At 44.3% G+C, this 14,681-nt stretch overlaps 1 protein-coding gene across 1 annotated transcript in view; it reads right to left on the reverse strand.

The window, feature by feature from the left end:
- The window catches only part of rin1b (Ras and Rab interactor 1b), a 36,826-nt gene extending 28,078 nt beyond the window's left edge, over positions 1-8,748 (reverse strand). Inside the window, exons 1-2 of the mRNA XM_028429804.1 lie at positions 8,719-8,748; positions 4,617-4,718 (exon numbers count right to left, since the gene is read on the reverse strand). Coding sequence (XP_028285605.1) covers positions 4,617-4,718; positions 8,719-8,748 — 132 coding nt within the window. The remainder of the gene's footprint in view (positions 1-4,616; positions 4,719-8,718) is intronic.
- Positions 8,749-14,681: the final 5,933 nt, after the last annotated feature.

Below are 14,681 nucleotides of genomic sequence, written 5' to 3' on the forward strand. Positions count from 1 at the left end.
CTGCTGCAAAGCTGCTCTTACTTTTCTTTTCTTTACTAATTGTAGAACAGAACAGCCACCATGTCTGCATGCATACGTCTTGGTTTCAGATGATTTTTGCACCCTGCTTGTACATTCTTTTACAGTCTACCAATTAACCAGGTCAAATTCCTGGTCCGCTGGATTCCCTGCTTGCTTCCTTTTTGAGTGAAATGATCACACCACCATAAAACACCAGCTTCACTGTTTTCCAGCCCATTCTTGTGCAAGTCCAAGAGTGTTCCTGTGTCCAGGTTCTTGGCCCCTGCGCTCGTTATCCGTCCACACAGGATCCTGACTCGCTTACTCAGCTGTCAGTTTTGGACTTGAGGAGATGTGAACAAGGTGTCCGCTCGACTGCGTCGCTGAGCCATGCAGAGGAGAACTGATCTGTGATGAAGGCAGAGAAACAGACAAACAGAGGAGTAACAGGGTGCAGAGGACACGGACGACCAAGTCAGCTCCTCTGCCTGCTGTCATGTGCTGCTAGGCCCTCAGGCGATGTGGAGACGGGCATGTGAGTGCTTAAACACGTGTGACTGTGTGGATACAACATACTTTTAAAAAAAGAAAAATGTATAGTGTGGATAAAAACAACACCGATGCTGATCAAGCCTAAATGAAATCTGGTGACACACCAGCCTGACAGAGCTGGGTTAGCTTAGCTCTTTTTCCACAGGCCCAAGCTAAAGACAGTTTTGGTGTTTCACCAGAAACTCTGTGTTCAGAATCTACTTTAAACCGGATACATTTAGACCTGTTTTCAAAACTGTGCATGCTCAACCCAGCTCAGTCCGGGTTCTTTGCTGTCACTGTCTTCTTGAAACCATGTGGTTCAAGTGGCGAGGTCCTGAAACACATTCTGGTTGTGGTAGACTCTGCTGAACTTGCTCTGTCTCTTCTGGTCTCCATAGATGAAATCAGCATTTTAAAACAACCTGAGAGGTGTTTTTAAGCCGGATTGGCTTTGACCGGATTTGCTCTGCTCAGATTGAGAAAAAAAAATTGATCCAGCTCGATCCGGATTCAGCTGGATTCATTTCACAAGTCTGTGTCCAATCAAAGTTCACCTGTAGCTTTAATAGACCCATAAATAAGTAAAATATTCCTTATTTAAAAGTTCAGCAAGTTGTTATTATTGAAAAATACAACTGAAAGACATTTAACACACCACACGATGTATGTGTGAGTGTTGTAAAGAAAGACAGAAGATGAACAAGCAGAAAGGGGCTGAGAGAACTCCCAGATCAGAGCCCATCCACTTCATAAAAACGTTTTGACACGAACATCTGTTAAGAGACGCCTCTCGTCAGCTGACGTCTCCTGATCTCCGGCAGCTGTTGTGTCGCTCCACTCGCCGTCACTTTCACTGCATCTGAGGAGAAGAATATGTACCTGGAAATCTGTGATGGTGTCTCCAAATCCTGTCCTTAGATTCTGCAGATGAGTCTCGCCCTTTGGTGAGTTCTTTCCAGCTGAAATGCAATATGCAAAAAAAAAAAAACACGTTGAGTTCGGGGTGACATATTTTTGCATTTGACACAGACCATTCCTCGCCACACAATGACAATTTAGCGCTCCATCTTTGGTCCCTACCAGCTTCTGAGGGAAACATCTGGCTCTTTAGTGACTAAAAGCTCTATACTGTTCACCAGATAGTTGCCAGATGTGCCCGTCTTTTGTTTGGTGCTGTGCAGGTGTGCAGGGTGGTGTTCCAGAGTAGAAAGTAATGAGAATTGACTAAAACACTTTGCAGCCTGTGAAAGGTGACGCTGGGTCGATGTCGAACGGTGAACCTGCATTGGGTAACCAAGGTTTACACCTTGTTTCCTGAAGTCCTCGCTCTGTTTAAATGACTACTGCCAGCTAGGTATGGAGTATAAGATGGAGAATCTACAGTATATGTTGGGGGTGGGTGGGTGCAGAGAAAATGTATCCACAGCTGTCCTCTCACCACCCCCACATACACAGATGGACATACACTGTGCCCCTCTTCAGCACATTCACATAAATACAGTCCACCTCCAGCCCTCCCCTGTTTGTCTGTGTGTCACCAGAAGCTCTTCCATGTATTGCATAAGCAGACTGCTGCCAGCAACATCAGGTCATCTTACAGAAAACAGACAGAAAGTGATGGAGAAATCAGATAGATGTGTGTGTTTGTTTGTGGAGGCGAGAGAATTTGTGTGTGGGGGGGGGTACATTTGATGGGGGGGCGAGGGGCATGTAGCGAGGGATGTGTAAAATGAGCGATGACAGGCGTGACAATCACACCTCTGGCTGACTGATCCCTCCTCTGCTATTGGCAAATGAATCTGTTAAATGATGAGAGGCCTGGATGATTGACAGATTGCATACAGGAAATAAAAATGCAATTAATTATGTATATTGTTTTGCACTTGAAAATATACTTCTCCGGGAGTTATTGTTTACATATTTATAACTCTAGAAATGTCTTTCATATCCTCTGAGACCCAGCCTATTCATTTATGTCATCTGTAGTAGACATTTGTTTTTGGTCTATATATTTTGACTGATTTGAGCTACCGTACTAAGTCCTGATGTGCTCAATAGAGGACATCCTGGCCTTTACAATGATATCTCATGTGTTTGTGTGGGATGAGGGGAACTTTGTATTTTATGCTGAGAAAAACTACTATTATCATCCGGCATGTTTAATTGTAACACTATTTATGGGGCAGAACTGAGGCAGAGAGAATTCTGTACCAAATAATTGCGGGAGATTCAGATCTGGATTTGTCAGATGAGGAAAATGCTAACAATGAGGTTGCTCCTGCTGGAGAAGAGAGGGAAAGCTCAGAAGAGGAGGCATAAATATGGGACCAATACAGCCACGAAACACTGCATGAAGAGGTAGGTGTAAAAATAGCATGCCGACCCTTTGTGCACAAGGCCGTGGTCCGAGTCCTCCTGACACCACCAGCTGCTTTGTTTTCAGCTGCCATTTGAGTTTTCATAAAAAACAAAAGCTGGATAAAGAGTTATGTAAAGATCATATTTTGCCTCAAAAACCACAAATTAATAACATTCGGTTGCCATGGCAACGAGTTCCCGCCCCCATGAACACGTAGAAACGTGGCCAGAGGCACACTTGTTCTATTTTCAAGGACTGACGGGCTGGTTTGTACCTAAAACAGAATTCTTCCAACAACCAACCTGCATGATACTGCATGATGTGTGATCCTGGCTTGGTAAGGGGACCAGGCAGGGGATGGTGTAAGTGTTGCAAGGAGGTGGTGTCAGTATCTCGACACAACAGCTACACCAGTGTAGTGAAAGGAACTAGACCTCCTTTACAAATGACTCCTTTCCTTGAGTTTCCAGCATCACTTGACAGAGCAGGCAAAGATCAAAATATCCTCTTCAGTGCAGGTTTCACATTAATTGTGATTTACACAGATGAAACCAGGCTGTGGGACTCGCAGTGTGGGATTAAATGTCCGTGAGTCTCATGGCTGCTGTTTATTTTCTGATTTCATCATTTTTTTTCCTGCCTCTTCGGGGCAACGCTGACACATTACAACCTTATAAAGTTGATTTAAAACACTCTCACAGCTCGGAGGAGTTGCACCAGTATGAGCACGACCCTGTGCATATTACATGCGATTGCTTCATCATCTTAAACATTGTACCTTTAATGTGTCATAAATTAAAATGCACGGCCAAGAAAACTATGCATTAGAGTCACATATTTTCCACATCATGTTTCCCCTCACAGTGTTTGATAGCCTGTGGGAATAAAACAAGCTCTGTGGGTGCCAAAACAGAGATCATAGATTTTTGTTGAGGTGTATTATATATAAAAAATTCAACCGTCTGTATTTATGTGATGCTACAATGTGCAGTATAGGGTGAGAGATTCGCCCGTTTTACTGACTTCTGCTTGAATATTTTATGGTAATTATTCAGAGTTATTTATCAGCGAGAGAGCAACAGCCTGCAGCACATGATTCAGTGCTCCCACTGAGCTCACCTGCATTGTGTGTGTGTGTGTAGGATGATGGGTAAAAGAGTGCTCAGTGTGTCCCTGTAGACAGTATGAAGCTTTGTCTCCAAGCCGCCCCCCCAGGAGAAGAATAGGGCCAGATTGAGATTCAAGTTCACCGCCATCAAGGACACATCTGTGATCACCACACACACACCATGGTGCACACTTCCCATTTGCATTGAAGAAGGGAGTCTTTGGGGAGAGACAATAGCAGCACATGCATATATTTGGACTTGTAATGAGGACACTGCCCACCAATTAAAGAGGACTGATGTGTGTGTGTGTGTGTGTAGACCACTAGTCCCAGCAGGGGATGGAGATGAAGCCCAGTGGAGGGGAACCGACCCCATTCAGACCTGGTAATCCAATTCTGAAAGCTGTCTTTCAGAGGAGGACTGTGTGTCCATGTGTGTGTGTGTGGGTGGGGGTGTGGGGGTGGTGGAAGTGGCAGAGAGTACTTCTTTAATGTGAATGCAAAGCAGGGGAGGGGTCAGATTACTCCCCTCCGCTCCCCTCTTGTAACCGTTCATTTGTTTTTTAAATCCATGACTCCCGCTCATGGGGGCCACTGCAGGTTTTTGACCCCCACCTCCTTCTCCACCCGCTCCACCAGCAGCGCTGTGTCCTTCTGTTCGATAACCCAATAACCAGGTCCTTTTATCAGAGGCTCAGGTTTCAGGTTGTGGCTCTTCTGAGGAAAAAATAAGAGACATGTATCATTGTGCATTGTGCTTTGTCTAATGGTCTGTCTAATGGACTCTTAAGGAAAATTTCAGAAATTAGTTTTTCAGTGCTTGAGGGAGCTCATAACTGGTTTTATACAATATGGTTGCACCATTGCAGAACTGCATGGCTGAAAATGCTCGGGGAGCCAAAAATTGCAGTACCTTGGGTGGCCACTTGAGGGTAGAGCAAATCAATCCCTGTAAACCTCCATGTTAAAATACATCGTCACAAACCTGGCTCCACTGCGCGTATTCAAATTAGGTGGGAGGACTCTGAAACTGAAGACACCCTGATGGAGCTTGAAACCTGCTCCTTCGACAAACCTACAGGAGACACCTCACAATGTTCATTTCTACAGTCAGAAAGTGGACCTGGAGGTCTGTATCATTGTTTTATCAAAGAATCCACCAGGAATATGGAAAAACCAAAAACTGAAGTTCCTCAAATGGCCACTTGAGGGTGAGTCCAAAAGTGAGTCAATCCCCATAAAACTCTACAGGTGGATCCCACCAGAGGGCGCTACCCGTCTGTCTACATTAATGCTCCGCCCTCTCCCTCATTGTTAGCTGGGATGCTATGAATGTTTTATTAGCTTTAAAACAGCTGATGAGGCTGATGATGCAACAGAACAAGGGGCCTTTTAAGCATCTGGGGGCTCATTGATTTTTCATCCGAGCATGTGAGGTCACAAGGTCCATACCTTTATGAAGGGATCTTCTAATATAAAATATGATATAAATACATATTTGTCTCTTTTTGTTATAACCAAAATAACAGCACAGTTTGTTGTGGTGAGTGAAAGTGGAGTCGAGTCCTTTGAATGATGTATGTAAGGATGCTTTGGGCTGCTGCATTATTAAAACAAGGCAATAAGAAAGAATGCACCCTCCCTGCTGAAAGATGCAGTCCGTCTCACATTCAGTCAGCAGCACCTCTTTTTTATTTTGACACGCAACACCTGTAAAAAAAAAATATGGAAAGATGAGGAAAAACAGACGGTGATCCATTTACACTTTGATCTCTGGTTCAGGGTTTGGCAGAAGAAGAAACTGACGGACTGGCGAGAAAAGAAGTGAGTGTGAGAAAACGAGTTGGATGGAGAGGACGAAGAAAGAAAGAGGGGCTGATAATGAGGGGGTTCTGGGTCCCCTGTAAGGTCCACCGGGTCTCCGCAGGCCACTGGAACAGAGCGGCCGTTATTTTCTTTGTGAGCCCGGGAAACCAGAGAGGCTCCTCCACCCTAGCTACTGAGTGACATCAGCCTCTTGGGGAGAAGACACACACAAACTTCCACACACATTAAAACAACACACACACACACACGCTTGCAGACAACCACCCAAATCCTCTAAATGGCTAAATATTTGCATAAACTGCTGTTCCAATTATCCTCCTGCCTTCCTCTCCTGCTCTTTTATCTGCGGGTGAAGACAGGTCTGTGTGAGGTTTAATGAAAGTGAGGCAGGCTCTGTCATCCCTCTCACACTGGCTACTGATTGGAACAAAACAACATTGTGAGGGGTGTGGGCGTAATAACAGTGTGTGGCATGTACAGCACGGTGTACATATAAGCTGCACATATAGAAATAGATGTGCAGACCTTTAGCAGACTGTGTCAGACCAACCTAAAGGCCCCGTTCACACTGGAGAAAGTCATTCCAGCTAGAGTAGGACTGAGCCCAGACAGCCTTTAAGCTGGATGCGTTCAGACCTATTTTCAAATCTGGCTAGCACACACTTGTGTTCGCACTCAATCCGGCTTCATCCAGCGTGTTTGCTGTCCTCCAAACCACTAGGTGGCGCCTCATAATATACAGAGTCCGTTCACGCCGCGGTAGGACCGTGTGTGCGCATGCGGCGTGTGTTTTTTTTGTCCCATGTCGCGCCCCGTGAACCGAAATAGCATGTCGCTAACCGGAAGTAGCATGTCGCTAGCCGGATTCGCTCGCCACATTTGCGTTCACACCTGAGCCACATTTGACCCATCCGGCTAGATCCACCTCTCATGGGTGGATCTAGCCGGATCGGCTAGACGGCACGCATTACAGCTCAGAAACATAGAAGGGGCATCAAAGAACTAGCAGAGACAAAGTACTACTACACCTGCATCGCGGTTTAAAAAAACGGGCTTAAACAGACTTTGACAAGCTGCACCCGTGTTGGAGCAAAGAAAATTCCAGACCAGCAGGTAGCAAAGCTAGCAGTCAGTCTATGTTCATCGTATGGTCGACATAAGCATGTAACTATGGACAAAGCTTCCATGATGTCACCTTTCTGTGAGAGGCTCTGACAGAGAGAGATGGATACTTTATTGATCCCGAGGGAAATTCCCGACTGTCGCCATGTTGGCAGCGTCACAGTCCACCTAAACTCCAAGTACAGCCAAAGACATGGCGCACAGGTGGAGCTGAGCAGAAAGCAGGAAGCTTGTGCTGGAAGTTGGCACCTGCCTGACTCACTTTTGGAGCCAGCCCCTAGAGGCCGCAGGGTGAACTGCAATTTTTTTTTTTTTTACACTTCATGTCTCAGCCCTGGAGACAAAAAAACGTAGCTTAGACCCATAAGAGTGTAAGATAATTTTTTTTAATTACATTAAACCATTAGCAAATGATAAAGGTATGATTTCTCCCCCACATAGCAGGTTAACAAAGCTAACGTTAGGGCGATGATGATGTCTGTTCACACCCACAGAAGAGGTCCATTCAAGCAGGATAAGTGAAACACCTGTGTGGGAGGCCAGACAGCTTCCGAGCTGAGAGCTGGCTGTCTGTTATGTGTCATCTGCTGAGGACTTCATGTAGATGTTTTATTCCTGAATTCCACTGCTGAAAACACGATGCCACACTTAACAGCAAATACATAGAAAATGGTTTATGTTTAAATCAATTATTTAGTAGTATATCTGAGCTAAATTAAACTAAAAATGTATATAAAAATCACATGTCGGGGAAATAAATCCGGAATCTCGTTCCCAGTGTGGTTTCCCAATAATAAGTTGCACCATGGCTGCTTAAAATTGAGATGGAAAAGAACACAGATCTTCAAAAGAAGCTTCCCAACTTTCAGTCTGCAGCATTTCATATGCTCTTTGTTGCTGTGCACACCTACACACTCTGTTTGCAGCCTTGGTCTTGGCTTTCCTGCTTGATGTTCGGAGCTAATGAATGCTTATAGAGGAGTTTCCAACAGCAACCAATCATAAAGGCACAAACCTCATGCAAGCATTCAGAAAGACACAAACTTCACCTCACACACACACACACACACACACGCTGAAACAAACACACTTCACACAAAGGTGGATTTGCCGTATGGATGCTGCACAGATTGAAGTTTGTTTCCCCCACAGTTGTTCAGAAATGCACATTTGCCCCCCAGGAGGATTCTCGCTCTTCTCCTGCTCTCCCTCTCCTGGATATTGAGTGTTCTTCGCTCTGCAGATAACAAAGTGTTTTATTTCGGATCACAGCTTCTGTGTGGGCATGGGGGGTCAGAGAGTGGTGCACTGCAGAGGGAAGCCTTTGGAAGTAAACAACGGGGCTGTAGGTGGAGGCTGGGGGTCAGCGGTGGATGCAGGTGCTGGAGGTGATATTGTTATTGTGCGTGCACTCAAATGATCGTGTTTTTTTTAACAGCACAGACTTTCAATGTGTTTTTTAATTGGTCTTTTTCCTCAAATTCATCAAAAATGAACTTACCAGCACCTAGTACCAGGCTGTAAACATGTTTATTTCTGCTTTGAGGCTGTCCATTTAAACATGAGAGTCTGCGGGGACTGACTCACTTTTGGCTTGCCTATCAGTCTACAGCCATTAATGTCACAATGATCTCTGGCACAATGCTCCCTGCTCAGACTCAGAAACCTTTTAGTTACCTGTTAATTGCACAAACCCACGCAGGAGCTGTTCAAAGAAGTAAAATGAAATCAAATAAAAACCCACAGAGTCAAACCCAGCCTGTCTAACCTGCAGGAAGGTGCCGCTGGTCTTAACCATTATTAATAATTTTCAGGAAATATTCATTCTTAATAGTGTGTATATCCTGAGGTATCTGACTAATAAAAAACACAAATACATAATGCATAATACATGATGGATTATATGAGTTGTACCTGAGCCCCAGTATGAACACAAAGCAGATCATCCTCAGACTTTCTGATCGTCTGATGGGACTACATGTGATTCAGTCATGGCTTCCTAGTCCTAATGTATGAGTAGTAGATTTGTTTTTAGAAGAAAGACATCAAGGACAGACTGAAATTCTGCAGAATGTAGAAAGATTGGGCAGCCGAGGACCGGTCAGAAGTTATTTTCTCTGACAAAGCTCCCTGGGAGATCAAAAGGAGAATGCTACCATACTTCCTGTGTTCCAACAGTGAAACATCCTGAAACTATGCATGTGTGGGGCTGCTTCTCATCCGCGGGATTGGGCTCACTCACATTTCTGCCCAAAAACACTGCTATGAATGAAGAATGGTACCAAAAGGTCCTGCAAGAGCAACTTCTACCAACAATCCAGGAGCAGTTTGGTGGAGATCTGTGCGTTTTCCAGCATGATGGAGCACCATGTCACAAAGCAAAGGTGATAACCAAGTGGCTCGGAGATCACTACATCCAAATGTTAGGTCCATGACCAGAAATCCCCCCCCCCCGATCTTAACCCTATGGACAATCCTCAAGAAGCGAGCGGATAGACCAAATCTGCCAATAAATATCTTTGAAAGTTATAAAATTATTATAATTCTATCTCAATTTCCATGGAAACCATGGTGTAAAAATAATCACAAGCAGCTGAAGCAGGAAAGGAAGCACACAATTCATGCCACTGCCAAAACCTTTGGCCATGACTGCGCACTGGTAAAAGTAAATGTGAATGTTATTGTTTTGGGAAAACAAGACATTAACACCACTAGCAGCTGTATTTAGCATCACAAAAGAAGATTTACTGGGACATTTCAGACGTGAACCTTAAGCAGATCCTCTTGCACCCGCAAATGTGGAATATTTAATGCAAATAATATTCAAAACAAGCAAATGTTCAGGCCAGACTTTGAGGAAAGATGCATGCAGCATGGACTCCTGTTGGTGCCATGGATTATAGAGATGCAGATTTGGATGTGGATTTGCAGAAAGCTGGGGCACAGGACGGAGGAGAAACACATACACACCACCCTGTGATGTTGTTTAATTAATCCATGTCTGAATCCAGATATCCGTGCGTGTGCCACGTTGTTGTTGTTGTGGGTGCAGAGAAGCTGCGTTTTCCTGCTATGCCCTAACGAATGTGTGATGTGCTGAAGTATTTATTTATTTCATGTTTATGCAGAGCTGATTTAGCTCCTCTCCTCTTTCTTCCTCTGCTGGCATGCCTCAACGTTCCAATTAAGTAGGTCACAGATATTAGAACTCCATCCCTTCACTGGCTCAAGCGAACATAAACAACAGTGAAAAAAATAACATCAGCTGATGGATGTCCATCCATCTGTCCCTCAGGCCGAAAACTTGATCACAGGCCCGGTCCGTCTGCTGTGGGCGATCAGAGCTGACAGACGTCCGCTGGAGAGGCAGGCTTTCCTCTCATCCCTCCATCACTTCTCCGCTTCATCCGTCCATGCCCTCTTCAAACTCTTTCTGTCATGAGCCTGTGTTTTCATCATTGTTTTGTATTCATTTTGCTTTTGCTTATCATTTTTAGATCATTTACTATATTCCTTCCTCTTATTTATTATTTAGCATTTTCTTTCCTCCCTCTCCCTTCTGTCATCTTCTTCCTTCTCTTCCCCTCCTGTCCTTTCTGCTGCCCTTCCTCCCTCCTCTTCTCTGGTGCCCTTTGTAGTTGTGTCATGATTTGTAGTCCTGTGTTGCCTGTTTCTTCCTGTTGTGTCTTTACTTCCTCCTGTTTTCCCGCCTCCCTGATTACCAGCTCCTCCCTAATTGTGTTCACCTGTGTCGTCTCTCCTCTATTTAAGCCCTGTGCTTCCCCTTTGTCTCTGCCTTCCACTGTCTCGTCGTCCTCCTTTTTCCTACTGTGTTTTCCTGTCCTCCTCAGGTTTGGTTTGGTTTTTGACCTCCTTTCTTTTCTGTTTATTTGTACTTTTGTCTTTTGCATTTTTGACCTGCACTGTTTTTCAGTAGCCCTCCTTTGTTCTCCTGCTCCTCTGGTCATAGTTGTAGTTTAGCTTTAAGTAAAAATAATCGCACATACTTTATACTTTGACTCCATGTTGCAGCTGTTACCTGTACTTTCTCCTCCACTACATTTCTACAGTGTCTGTAGTTACTTGTTCCATGTGATGAACACAGTGCTGGACTGATGAGAGGTCAGACTCTGCATGGAGGTGGTGTCAAGCTGCCAGCTGTGTTTCTATAATGAGCCTCAGTCATGATGCCGGTGCTCTGGTTCAGTGAGCTAACTAGTTAGCTGCTGTCTGCTAACACAGGTCCATCCATGAATGTCTGATTAACATGAATCATAACATGAATCTACAGCAGGAACACTGACACAGTAAACATGCTGAATGCCTGTTTGTTATCAGCAGCCTCTCTGTTCACTTGATGCCCACAGCCTGCCTCATGACACACAGACCTGTCCACAGCTGCTTCTGGACTGAACATGGACATTAACTACACATGCTCCATTTTAATTTCAGATGATTTCTTTGATTATTTTAACCTGTTCAGATCCTTTGCAGTGGAAATCAATAATATATATTCAGTGTGTGAGTACTTTTACTTTTAATACTTTAAGTATATTTACTTAAGACTTTTACTTAAGTAGGATTGTTGATGTAGCACTTCTACTTTTACTCGAGTATATATTTTGCTGGGTAATTATACTTTAACTTAAGTACCAAGCTTCAGTACTTCCCCCACCACTGGTTTTTAGGCATTTTCTGATCTGTTGCTAATACCTTTTACTTTTGCATCATACACTATTCTTCTGGAAAGGACCTCACCTTTATCTATTCTTCACTTGGCGACTATGATTGCCCTAAATTTAAGACGATGTGAAGACGAAGTGCACCCCTGTCGTTATCTGAAAACCTTCCCAGATAGCTGTCATGGCTGAACTAGGACAGCTGTCAAATCAAAAAGTTGCTTTTTGAACTCAGAGCTCTGGAAAACTTCATCAGTCAAACTTTAACTCAGTCACTTATATAATTTCTGCCTCAGAGAAGCGGATGTAAAACTATACATGTTTTTTTTTTTGCAGAGGTTAGAGTGAAAGTGAGAACAAATGTTAGATCTGATGTCAGCGCGGCACCTCTGAGCCCAGCAGAGCGGGGATGAGCTCACATTATCAGGGATAAGCTGCTCTAACAGCCCACCCAGCCAGCCTCCTGCGATCCAGCATTGTTCCAACACGCTCTGACTCACAAAAGGCAAAAAAAATAAAAAATACATCGAAACCTCTGTGCATGCCGCGGTGCCTCCTTGCTCGCCGTGACTCACAAAGCTGGACTACATTTAGCCTCCAACATCAGCCGCCAACACAGCCTGACAAAAGAGCTCCAGAGCTGAAATGGTAAATCAGAAATATCAGAGGAAGACATCATGAAGAGACACCTTTAGAGATGGATTAGTGGCAACTGAGATAAGAAAGAATTCCAATATGGCAGAACCAAAAAGTGCAGTTCTTCACATGGCCACTTGATTCAGGACGTTTTTAATACATGTGAAATCCAGTCTGTGGCTTCTGTGTTAACCAACATGTAGGTTGAAACTGTTCTTTGTTGAATAGGTGCCTGAACTTTGAGCCCCAATCATAGTGCAATCAAAGCCGAGCACTTGAGTGAAGCTGTGACAAATCACTGGCTGGAACTTACCCACAGTTCCACTTGTCCAATTTCAAATGAATAATCCTATAAATTGCTGCACAGCAACACATAAATAAATAGCTATGGGATCAATGAAGCAGTGAAGTGAGTGTTTGGGCCTGAACGCTTCCCGCGGTGACAGCTCCTCTGTGTGTGTTTGTTGCATTGCTGGCGTTTGAGGTCTCATTTTGGTTTTGTGTCATGGGGAGGATTTGTTTGTTTGTGTCTGAGAGGCTCTTGTGTGCACGTGTAAAAAGCCTATTTATACATTAACGAGAGATTGAATGCGTTTGAGTGCACGATGCAGAGTGCACAGCTGTGTTTGTTTGTGTGTTATTAGGGAGTTAAATGCGATCCCATGAGTACACAAAGCCTGATAGCTCGAATCAGTGGCCATTCTGTTCCCTACTCTATTATTTCCTCAGACAGCCCCGTCTGCTGTTTGTGTGTGGCGAAGACTTACTTCTGCTGTTTGCTCCTGTTCATAGAACTCTCATAGGAATTACCAGCATGCTAGCATTAGTACCGAACAAACCACATCTGAGGCTGTGCACATGGTTTGGTTATCAAACCATTCAGTAGGTGTGTAGGAGCATTTTCTTGTATTGTTGCCCATAAAGCCAAGTGCTAAATAATGTAGTTCCTCAGATGGCCAGTTATGAGTGCTGCTGGCTCAACTACATGCTTTTGTCCCTTTGCCCACATTTGGATTAACCAGGAGTTATGTGGGCTCAGGTGCTGGCAAGACGCCGGATCTTTATTCACTGTCTGAGATTTGACTGATTGATTTTTTTCGCCACAAAATGTAGTTTTGTGGCCTAAATAGAGTGAAACCTTAACACGGGGTCAATATTTCAGTTGACAAATGTGAGCGTATTTACGTATTTGTTTTTAATGCCTCACAGTGTCAGGGGACTCAGACTCCAGACTCCTGGTATGTAAGGGAGAACCCCTAGGCCCTGTTCACACTTGGGAAATCAATCCGGCTAGAGCGGGATTCGGGCCATATCCGGATATATCCGGATAGTTTTTTTCTGAGTCTGAACAACGCGAATGAGGATATATTTGGATAGACCTCGATCAACCTCTTGGAGGACAAAATAAAAAACAAAAAAACGCATGCGCACACACGGTCCTACCACAGCCTGAACGGACTCTGTATATTACGAGGCGCCACCTAGCGGTTTGGAGGACAACAAACTAACTACTACTCTTGCTGGATTGACTTTCTCCAGTGTGAACGACCCCAGACTCCTGATATGTAAGGGAGACCCCTATTGTCCATATGCACAGGATGGATAACTATTTAAATGTCCCCCTTAAAGGTAGGGTGGGAGATTTTGTAAACTCAGTGAGAGTCAGCCAGATTTTGAAAGTAAACACACGCCCATTTCTCTCAGAGCGCACCCCGAAGCCATGCCTCCCAATCACATGGACGCGCATCACCTGAAGACATCGTGCACGTACCTCTCTGGTGCGCGCAGAGCAGGAAGAGAGTGACAACCAGCCAATACTCCGCGCAGGGTCCACCCAGAGGATTGGCTGATGTTTTTAGTGTTTTATAGCTTCCACAGATGATTCATATTCTTCGTTTTAAAGCGAAACTGCCGAACTAATCGGTTGCTATCAGATTATAAAGAGAAGTTACACTAATTTAACAAAAAGTGCATCAGAATGAACTCTCCTACCCGACCTTTAATGATAACATCCATTTAATGGGATGATAACAACTTATATATGGGAGCAATAACAACTGATAACGTCCATCTAAAGGATTGATAATGCAACTGCGTGCAGCAAGCTAGCTGTTTCAGAAGAACATAAAGTGAAAATGATCTATTATTATTTGTTTTTGGTTCTGTTTGGTTAGGTTTTTGGTTTCTGTGCCATCATTGCACAATTATTAATTACAAAAAATGTGATTGTCATGTCCATAGTTGGAAGCCTTGTAGCTGTTCATCAAAGATTCAAAGATGGAGCAACGGAGAAAAAAGGCAGCAGAGATGTGAGGAGAGGTGACGAGTCAGCGAGTCCGGAGGGCCACCTCACTGCAGGCACCGCCATGGCAACAGCATGCCATAACGACAGGCTGGCAGAGGCGGGGGGATACAG

The sequence above is a fragment of the Parambassis ranga genome, chromosome 18 (genome assembly GCF_900634625.1).
Source record: "Parambassis ranga chromosome 18, fParRan2.1, whole genome shotgun sequence".
Lineage (NCBI taxonomy): Eukaryota > Metazoa > Chordata > Actinopteri > Ambassidae > Parambassis > Parambassis ranga.